At 46.2% G+C, this 11075-nt stretch overlaps 1 protein-coding gene across 1 annotated transcript; it reads right to left on the bottom strand.

Annotated features, from left to right (window-relative positions):
* Positions 1–6360: 6360 nt before the first annotated feature.
* On the bottom strand, positions 6361–10701 carry ZIC3 (Zic family zinc finger 3). The gene is made up of 3 exons (XM_006115446.4): positions 9377–10701; positions 8087–8250; positions 6361–7343 (listed from the first exon to the last, which is right to left on the bottom strand). Exons 1-3 carry the CDS (start codon positions 10422–10424, stop codon positions 7161–7163), a joined length of 1395 nt encoding a protein of 464 aa, XP_006115508.4. The 5' UTR covers positions 10425–10701; the 3' UTR covers positions 6361–7160.
* Positions 10702–11075: the final 374 nt, after the last annotated feature.

The following is an 11075-nucleotide window of genomic DNA, read 5'->3' as shown; positions in this document are numbered from 1 at the left end:
ATTGTCAATTCTGAGGACTACTTGATTTGGTGATTCTCTTTTCTGTTATGAAAAACAATCACATTCCATACACAACCAAACTCTTACATTGCTCTAAGTTATGATAAACGGAAACTGTATACCAAATTTGGTGGTCCTAGCTCTTACCGTTTAGGAGGCATTTCTGAATAAACAGACAAACTCTTTAGTCTACAGAGCAACATTATTTCAAAATAATTAGCGTTATTTCTAACTAACTTAGTCCGCATCTACACATCAGGCAGTTTTCAAAATAATGTTGAAATACTGGCAAGCTGGAGGACTCCCCTTACTCCTCGTACAATGAGGAAGTCAGAGGAGGAGTGCTCTATTTCGAAATAAGTGCTGTGTAGTCTCTCCCAATTTTGAAATAAGCTACACAATTGATGTAGCTCAGTTTGCGTAGCTTATTTTGAGGTAAGCCCTGCTGTGTACGTGCACCCCACTTCTACACAAGCCACCCATTATTTCAAAATATTGTTCTAAATAATTAGTGCTCTATTTAGACATCCCGGTAACCTTCGTTCCACACGGATTAAGGGATATTTTGAAATAGCATGTTATTTTGAAATTTGGTGCTGTGTAGATGTGCTGTGTAGATGTGCCAAATTTCAAAACAGATTCGAAATGATACGCAATTTGCATAGCAATTTGTGTATCTTATTTTGAGTTTAGGGTGCTGTGTACATGCACCCTAAAATACATAGTAGATTAAACTTCTCTATCAGATGGAACCAAGAAACATGCATGTACTTACCACCATAGTTTTATGTTAAAAAATCTAAACAGCAAAATATCCTTGTTTATGGAACATCAAACTCAGCATCTCACAACTGAAATATCTGCTCATTTCTTGCCTCGTGACTTAGTTCCTCTCTAAACTAAGCATACAGAACTTCCATTGGTGTCACAGAACACAGAGGGCAGATAGCCTTAATAACCTTAGCTCGTAGAGCCAAATCTGCATAAATCAGGTCCCAAGCTCCTGTGAGTATTATATGAACAAGTAAAGGTTCACACAGGTATACATTTGCAGGAAACAGAACGTATTTTTAACCCGAGCTAATGTAATATCAAGGTTAAACAAGTGCCTAATTTCAACTGATGTGAAGACTAGCCAGCCTGAATCAAATATTTGTTGCTGCAAATGGCAACAAGTTGAAGATTATTTTTCTGCAGAAAATGTGTCCCAAACTGTTCCTCTCAGAAAACAGGAAAACATCTCTGCAGAGACATTTCCCCACATAATTAGACTGACCATAAGAACAGCATTTGTGTTGGACCAGTCCATCAGCAAAGGCCAGGAGAGTCAGTCTAGTCCAGTGTTTCTCAACTTTTTATAAAGTACCCCTTTAAAAAAATTATAAGTACCCCCAGAACCTAGAGTTTTTAGACACCCTAATTTTTTGTCTATTGCAACACATTTGTTTTAACGACTTAATTGTAGCCAGGCAGGCGATGAAATTTTTTTATGTAAAAAGTACAAAATAAAATGCTCTAAAACTTAAAACAAAAATTCAGTTTTCTCCAAATGTCAGTTGTTTATTTATCCCCCGCCTCCTCTGGACTTTTCTCGAGTACCCTAAGGGTATTCGTACCACTGGTTGAGAAACACTGGTATAGCACTAGCTAAGAGGCAACATTTTTAGATTAAAAACAGAGTATTGGAGAAAAAGACGGGGAACGTGCAAAATAGGACAACATTAGTTGCTGCAGAAACAAGAAAGTTTTAGAGCCAAAACAGTCAATGTAGAAACTTAATGGTGTTGTACTAAGACATTGGAGAACAACTTGATCATGTGCTTTCAGACTGTACACAGGCACAAGCTGCTCAAAGCATACACAAATGTTTAAACAAAATATGATTTCCATAAACTTGCACCTAAAGTATGAAAATATGCAAAAACAATCATACCCACAAAGGAACCAGACTGTTCATGGCTCATAAAGCATGGCAGAAAAGGAATGGGGAAGGCTGGTCAGCTGTTTTCATTTAGATTCTTATTATGCAATGAAACCTTGTTACTGATTTAAAAAAGAATACTTCTTGGGGTCTATATAGTTGGGGCAAAATCTTGCTAAACTTACTCTTGCAAATATGTCCAATGTCAGTGATTTCATTGGCGCTGACAGCAGCCATGAAATAGGCAAGCAAGATATGGGCCTTTATTTGTACATGCCAGGACTGCTGGATTAATGTGCTTTGATAAAAATGCAGGCCCGTTATTAATTATAATGCACTGAATACTGAACTAGCATGTCATCGCAAAACAGGGGACATTTTAACCCCTCCCAATGCACATGCCAGCCAAAAAAAACCCACTTAGTGGGACTGGTGGTGTGATCAAGGATAAGCAGTATGGACACACCTGCGAGCATTTGAAAAACCAGCAGCCAGCCCTTCCCAAAATCATCAGATTTACTTAAAAGTCACGATTTTAAAGAAATAATCGTGAGACTTCCTTGCTTGCTTGACTTGTGCACTCACTTCCCACCCTCAGCCTTTGCTCTGCAAGGCCGGGAGGCTAAGAACTCTCCGTATTTTTTAAAGGAGAGCTGACAATCTCTGCACCAGGTGCTGGGGCTTGGGAGGGACCCTCATCCGTAGGACAGGGCAAATAGCAGGAGCGTTCTTGTGCCCGGCGTGGCTGCCTGCAAAGCCCCTTTGCAGCCACCTCCTGGTACCTCAGGGGCCATGCAGCAGGGGAGGCAAGGATGGGCCTGCAGGTGGTTTCCAGGCGCCCCCAGGGAGGAGCGCCCCTGACCGGCAGGCACCCCCTGGAGGCGCCCGGGGAGCTGCGGAGCAGGTGCCCAGGGCCCGGCCCAGCTGCGCTCCAGCGGGCTGGCGACCCCGCCGCCATGCGGCTCCGTCCGGCCCCTTTGCACGGCGCTTGCGCCAAGGCGCAGCAGGTCGCCGGCTCTTTGCAGGCGGCTTGAAAGGGAAGCGGCAGCGGAGGAGGGGCCGGTCCCAGGGCAGAGCCCAGCCCCCAGGCTGCCCGCCCGACGGGGGGGTGGGGGGGGTTGCTCTTCACCTTGCCTCCCCCCGCAGCCGGGATGTGACGGGGGAGGGGGCTGCCTGCCTTTGCTAACTGCAAGCCGTGCGCCCCTCCCCCAAACATCGCCGAGCCCGCCGGGCGGCAGCACCCCCCCCCCCCCCAAATACTAACCGGGGTGGGATTCGGAAAAGGGGGCGGCCCCCAGGTCGGGCGGCGCCAGGCGAGCAGAAAGGCCAGTGCGCTCGGGTCGGGGTTTTAAGCCCCTGCTCTAAAACTGGGGCTTTTGGTGCTGCGGGAAAGTGACTCCCGGTGTGAACGAAACCAGGAGCCAATCCGGGCTGGCTTCGGTGTGAACGAAACCAGGAGCCAATCCGGGCTGGCTTCGCCGCCTCTAGCTCGCTCCTCGAAGTCCTCCTTTCCCACCTCTGTCCCCCCCCCCCCCCCCCCCCCCCAGGGAATCCTGCGGAGCGGGGGGCATTCTCCCACAGCTGTGTGCGGATAACCCACCATCACCCGCCCCTTTCTTGGAGGGGGGGGGGGTAGAGATTTAGCCGAATAGCCTCCACCACCCCGCCCCGCCCCGCAGGAAAGGAGGTGGGGGGACTGTAACGTGCAGTCTTCCTACCTATCCCCTCCACGTGTTGGCAGGAGAGAGGCCGCACCCTGGCCTTTCCGGCACCCCACTGCCCCGCGCTTTAGAGACACTCCGCAGCCTTTCATCCCAGGGAGAGTCGGCCGGGGCGCGTAGGCTCAACCCTGGAGCTCGGAAGACAGGGAAAGGCGAGCTTCACAAGCGCTGGGAAACCTCCGGAGCTGGGGACTGCCCCAAAGTGTCCTTCAACATCTAAAACCTTGCAACATCGGAAACACAACCTGCACCCTGGGGCCAGCGACTGTGGAAAGTCTCCTTAACGTTTCAAAGTTAGTCCAACATAAAATGGACACCATTAGGTTTCCTGCAAAGCACTGGGTTTGAAATCATTTCTTATTTACTATCTCACTTAAACCCAGATCCACAGATCCATTTTTCAGGGGAAAACGCAACCCCCCTCACTTTTCTATTAAAAGAGAACATTTAAAAAAAAAGAACATGTATAATTGTCTAGTGTGAATATAACTGTGAAAGGTTCAGAAAAATGTAACAAACGCAGCGCATTTTTTACATTGCAAAACCCTATTGCATTTATTTCTTATTTTAATAGTAGTATATTCCAAAGCAAAACTCCTCACCTTGTGCTTTTTTCTGTATTTTGCAGTGTCTCACAGCACTACTTGCCTCTGTATAAAGTTGACAACTTTAATGGAATGGGATTTCAAATCCGTTGCCTGTGTATAGCAGAAGAAATATTTGGCTGCATAAAAGAAATCGAAATAATCATTTAAAAAATGTATTTCAAAGGGGAAAATTAGGACAAGAGAATAGAATGGCAATTTAACCCTCATTTTGGAATTGCAGTCCTGTCAAACATTGTAATCAATCTACTGGAGTTCCGGCTTTATTTCTGAAAAACTTTTCCTGTTTTTTAAACGATTTGTTGGTTTGATCTAAACTGCATAAAATAAAAGACATTTTAAAGCAGGAAGTAAACAAACAGTATTCTCAGTTCAGCCGTTCCAATGAGTGTCAAGTTCAAGATGGGACTGTCTGGGTTTCCTTCCCTCCCGCAAAGGTCCTAAATTACCCACATCCTTAAAGCCAGGGAAAATTCTAACAGCTAACAGTTTACAGAATACATTACTTTAGCTGAACTGTATACACCTTCAAATGCTGCATTCTATCATATGTATGTACATAGAAATGATGCTAGTTAATAGTCACCATACACTGTTAAATTCAGTAGATAAGATATTACAATTAGTCAATTTTAAATAATATATTTAGGGAGAGAAATACAATCTATTTTTAATCTCCAAATAACACTTCTGGGAAGATGGCATATTTTGTTTATTATTATTAAAAATGAATGAGGCTGTTTTAACTGACAAAGTTAGACAAAGATCTAAATGCAAAATAAATATTAGACATGAGAATTTTAAAGTTTACAAAAATCAGGAGAAAGAAAACCAAAAGGTGGATCCATTAATAGCTTAGGTTAACTGAGATAATATATGATACAGATGAAAAATCTTAAAATATTTTGGAGGGGGAAGTGTTGAGGGAGGTAGTTTTTGATTTGTTTGCTTTATTGTTTTTTCCAATAGTAATTTATCAAGCTAACATTTCTCTCTAATTCCTCAGTCTTCTCCCCATTTCTTGGCTTTTACTTCCTGTTCATTTCTTAAATAGTCACTGTTCACACTGTGCCTTCATTATTAACCTAAAGCAAAAATATAATACAAAACCATACCATCCTAAATCCCATGTATAAAGCAGAAACTGATCAACATAATTTAATTTTTTAAAATATTATTAATTGCCAACCAATAGATGGTTGGTTTTCTAGAATTGTGTGTATATATGCTCAGTTTTGATGTTCCCTTTCACCAAAGATATAGTAAATATCAGGTTAGAATTTTATTTTAAAACAAATAATTGCATATGTTACTGATATTAATTAAAATTATATCAGCATCTGTGTACAACTCATTAGCTTTGAAAATATATTTGTCAATGAATTTCTATATTGTTTCTTAAACTTTTGAAGTTGTCTTGTGATTGGCTATATAGAATAATTTTTATAGCTGTGTGGTGGATTATATACAACCAAACAAATCCACCTTTTGCCCCTCCCCCCCCCCTATAACCGGGATAAACTAATTCTTTTAAGAAGCACTTACATTAATCTGAAGTAAACACATGGAACTAGATTCTTTTACTCACTACCCAGCTGTTTCAGATTCATCCTAAACCTCTTAAATGCACGTATACAGAACTAGATGGCTGGGCATATCTATCCATCTATGGAGACACATGCAAGCCTTTCAGAAAAGTGTAAAAAGGAGCCACACACAAGAATAAAACTCACACATTAGATTTACCTTCTGCTGTTTACTATGCAACACAGGGAACGCCTAAATGTTCTTTGAAGTGCAAGAAAGAGATATGTCATGGTCCCTCACAGGACAGATCAGTAATATTGGATTGCTTGCAGAGAGTGCAATAACAAACATATGAAGCTCGAGGAGAAAACAAACCACTGGGATGTGAGGGCGGAGACAAGGGAAACAGCAAGACGACTCTCATTTCCCTGTTGAAAGAAACACTGTATATTCCCAGACTGCATCAGGGAAGCAAATCCTATAAAGACTGGGAAGGAGATACAGACACCTTGATATGTGGCTACTTTGCCAGTGCTGGATGAGCAATAAGGAAATACAAGAGTGGTTCAAAAACTATTCCATGGTGTTCTTTCAAAAACAATAAATTTTTAATGCTAAAGCAGTTATAACCAAAAACTGTACAGAGTTGGGTTTTTTGTTTGATTTTGTTGCTTTTTTGTTAGAAAACACTTTTCCCCCATAAATATTGTTCAGTTCCCGGCACTTCGTATCAATCATTAAATTACAAACGATAAATATGGCATCATGGATATGTATTTACAAAAAAAAGTTATTACAAAAAGGCAACTGTTTTACTAAACGGTCACAATCCGGGTAGAATAACACCACAGCCTCATCTTGGAAAAATACTGGACGAACCCATCAGACGAGAATACATTCACAAGTATAATGCTTTGAGAAAGGAGAGAGAGAGAGTGAAAGAGAAAGTGAAGTTCAAGACATAACAGGACTTTGGCACGGTTTAAGAATGTGAGTTTAAACAATCACCACTAAGGCGAAGGAGAATTTTCATCCTCATGTCAGCATCCCACCGAAGGAAGAAAAAGCCAAAAAATGACAATAATAAAAATTAAAAAGTATTCAAATGAAGGAAGGGAGGAAAGGGGCGGTAACTGGCAGAGGGAAGAGAAAAAAAATCAAAGAAATTACTGCGAACGCCAAAAAAAAAAAAAAAATCCAATCCTGAGAAAAGTCCAGCGTCTGCTTCTTGCAAAAAAAATTAAAACCCTTTCCTGGATAATTGCAATTAACTAGATGTAGCCCTATACGGTTGTTTGCGTGAAAACTCCATTTCCGTGTGATTGGTTTTCAGTTTTCCTTGGAATTCATTTGGTCCAGTCTATAGTTAGGTTGGCTGGTTTGTCCTTAGACGTACCATTCGTTAAAATTGGGTGGCAGTCCGGGGTTGTGGCTGGTGTTACTTTGAATTGTTGACGGAGGGGTTTTGGTAGAGTCTTTACTGTTTGTAGAACTCAGAGCGGGTGGAGTGGACGATTCATAGCCTGAACTGGCAGCGGGGGAGGAATCTGACCCTTGCGATTCATGAACCTAAAATGAACACGACACACATAACGTCACACTGATAATGCTCAGTCAAAATAGCCCGGTTCTAACACTACAAAGCAGCGCAAGACGATTCAGGCAAGGTAAATATTTACACTTCCTAATGTGACTACACTAATACAGACAACAAATCATAAATTATTTGGAGAATGGGAAACTTATCCATGCAGCGATGATATTGGAATTTTAAAACAAGTTTTCTCCCTCCCGGACCGTCTGAAAAGATTTCCCCCCCACCATTTATGCCAGCCGGTTATTAGATTTTGGATGTGGAAATGCCACGGATTGACTTGAACATATCCTTTAAATATTTTCAGCATTGCTTGCTGGTGGTGTCAATGTTTTAAGAACATTCCAATAATTTCCTCCTCGTTTGCAGCTACATATCACTCACTCAAGAACGGTTTTAAACCGTCTTTCTATCCCGTCTGTGGAACAAGAAAATAAATAATGCAATTTATCCAAACGATTGTTGTTACTGAAAGGGCCTAGCTATTAATTACAGCTAGAACTGCGGAGAAGGTGTGAAAAGGGACAGTTCCACTAGTCATTTTCATCAATCGGAGAGGAGTGCAAACTGCTGTAATACAAATCTTTCAGAGTGGATGAACTGTGTCATCCTAAAGCTGCATCGATCGTTGCACAAATGTAGTTTAACAAGGGGGAAGGAGAGGGGAGAACAGGCTTCGAATTTATTGAGCCAGAAAAGCGATCAAGAGTTAAATTACCTTCATGTGTTTCCTAAGAGAGCTGGGATGGGTGTAAGACTTGTCACACACTTTACAGATATAAGGCTTGTCTGAAGTGTGTACATGCATGTGCTTCTTTCTGTCACTACTGTTCGCAAAGCGTCTATCACAGCCTTCGAATTCACACTTAAAAGGTTTCTCACCTGCAAAATTCAGAAAGGGTTAAAGGACACTACAGAGGAAAGGTTCATTTCGATTCCCCGTTAGCGGATCGATCGCTTTGGCAACTCGCTTACAACAATTACTTTGATGCAGAGGGTGAGAGACTCTCTCTTGGCTTTCGTCCGTAGTCTCACAAACACTTTTCTTCCAATGTCAGCGGAAATACACCAAGCATCAAAACTTTTATTTCTCTTTTTTATTATTTCCCTTCCGCACCTTCCTTTACCAAGCTTCTACCGGTGGAGATAGTATGCACACACACACATCCATACACACACAAAAAGATCAGACAATAGGATTTGTTACGTTACAGTTAAATTCTATCCGTCCTTTGTTACTTTTAATTTGCCTCTTTCAAATGCAACGGTTGTGCTAGGCGAAGTGTTAAAGGCAGACTACCAGTACTTGATGTTAGGATGGGGAGGGCGGAGGGGTACCTACATAAATTCGAGAGCACCACACAGCAGTTTTACAAGATGTAGCCAACAAGACAAGAAAACGTGTGGGTTTCCTGCCTTTCCTAGTTTTACTTTACTTTTGTGGCGCTCTGAATTGAAGACAGAAGCTCCAAATAAAAATACTTTGACAAAAGTATCACTGATTTAATTAGGAGATGTGCCAATCAAGACTAAAAAAGAACGGAAGTAACCGAAAATTAGATTTAATTAGCATTTGTATAGTTTCCTTAACAGAATGTATGCAGACAGCTAAATCGTTTGTAAAGCAATCCACGCTCAATTTTTTTGCTTTGCCTCATTATAAACCCCAAAAAAGAGCCAATAAAAAAAAATCGGACGAAATCTTCAGTCTAGCTAGGTTATGGAGAAATGAGCGATTGGTATCGCTGAGTGAAATTAACACGCTCGTGGAACAGGCGGAGGTTAAAACGACTTAAACCCCCCGAGTGAGAAGTTTTCAAGAACGACAAAGAATACGGCATTTGCCTCCAAGCTCGGGGAGAAGGAACATTTTTCGCCAGTTCTCCAAGGGGCTTGGATCTCACACGATGGTATCGATTGGAAGGGGGGGGATAGTAGGGGGTTTCTTTCCTTCCCACTGTTGAATCATTCACACGCCCCGTTACTTATTTTCCCCCTCTCTCCTTACCTGTATGCGTCCTTTTGTGGATCTTCAGATTCTCGGACCGGGCAAAGATTTTCCCACAGCCTGGGAACGGGCACGGGAAGGGCTTTTCTCCCGTGTGAACGCGAATGTGGTTCACCAGTTTGTATTTCGCCTTGAAAGACTTGCCTTCCCTCGGACACTCCTCCCAGTAGCAGATGTGGTTGTTCTGCTCCGGGCCCCCGACATGCTCCATCGTCACATGGGTGACCAGTTCGTGCATGGTGCTGAAAGTCCGGTCGCAGCTCTTTTTGGGCCGGCTCAGCTGGGTCTCCTCGACCCACTTGCAGGACAGCTCTTGCTTGATGGGCTGGCGCATGTAGCGGAAGAAAGCCCCCGGGCCGTGGTGGTGATGGGCCGCCACGTTCATGCCCATATTCACGTTCATGGGGGCATAGTTGTGGAACTGGGCGCTGGCGTACGGGTCCGTGCGGGGGCTGGAGACGGCCCGGTAGGGGTCCGGCCGCCCGAAAAGATCCCCCCGCAGCCCCAGGTGCATCTGCCCGTTCTCCACGGGCCCGCCGGGGGAGGAATGGCTGGGGCTCTGCTCGTGCAGCCCGGGGAAGAGCAGGTAGCCGGGGCTCTCCGCGATGCCCGGCGGCCCATGCAGGCTGCCGGGGGAGCCGCCGAAGATGCCGTGCTGGGCGCCGCCGGAGGCGGGCTCCCCCAGGCCGGAGCCCCGCTGGCGGAAGAGAAAGTCCCGCGTGGAGTTGAAGGCGGCGGCCGCGCCCCCGTAGGCGGGCACCTGGCCGGCGTGGTGGTGGTGGTGGTGATGGTGGTGGTGGTGGTGCCCCAGCGCGTTGCCGTAGCCCGAGCCCTGCGGGGTGAACGCCGAGCTCTGGCCGGACGAGAGCTCGTGGGCGGCCGGGCTGAGCTTAAAGGCGGCCGCGTGGGAGGCGTCCCCGAAGGGGCTCAGCCCCATCCCGCCGGCGGCGGCGGCGTCGCGGCTCGGCCCCTCGTGGTGCCGCGGGGCCCCGAAGCCCCCGACGCCCAGCGCGGGGAACTGCGGCCCCCCGTCCAGCAGCATGCTCATGGGGCGGGACGGCCGCCGGGCAGCGGCGGGAGGGTCCCCCCGACACAATGGGCCGGCCGCGGGGGGAAGCGCTCCTGCCCCGCGGGCCCCACGCGCGACAGCCCCACGCGCGCCCGCCTCGGGGGGCTGCCCAGCGCCGCGGCCCCCTCCCCAGCTCGGCTGCGCCGCTCCGCGTCCGGCCCACTCGGCAGTGTCCTTGGACTGCTACACTCAATAGCGCTCTCCCCGCACATAAACCAACTCGAGAGGCAGCCCGCGCCCAGCCAATGGGGAGCCGGCTGGCGACGCGTCACCTGACCCCCGGCCGGCCAGCCCATTGGCCGGGCCGCTGGTGAGTGGCAGAGTTTCACAGGGACCCTGGCAGCTCCCGGCCCGGCCGGCTCGCTGATTGGCCCGCGCGGGTTTAGTGACTCGCAGGTAAGGGGTAAGGGGGCCCGCAGCCCACATGGTTTGTTTACTCGCGGTGCCCGCGGCGCTGGAAGCGAATTGTGCTCCAGCCTCCCCCTCCTAGCCCGCAGCGCCTGCCTCTCAGCCACCATGCGTCCCGGGTTTGCATCCCTCTACCCCCTCAGGTCTATTTACATGTCCCCACTCGGATCCCCCTTTCAGGGTGTCTTCTGCCCCCCACACACGCATACACCCCGTCTGTCT

The sequence above is a fragment of the Pelodiscus sinensis genome, chromosome 13 (assembly GCF_049634645.1).
Source record: "Pelodiscus sinensis isolate JC-2024 chromosome 13, ASM4963464v1, whole genome shotgun sequence".
Lineage (NCBI taxonomy): Eukaryota > Metazoa > Chordata > Testudines > Trionychidae > Pelodiscus > Pelodiscus sinensis.
The sequence above is the reverse complement of the archived record's forward strand: the minus strand, read 5'-3'. Positions and strand labels throughout refer to the sequence as shown.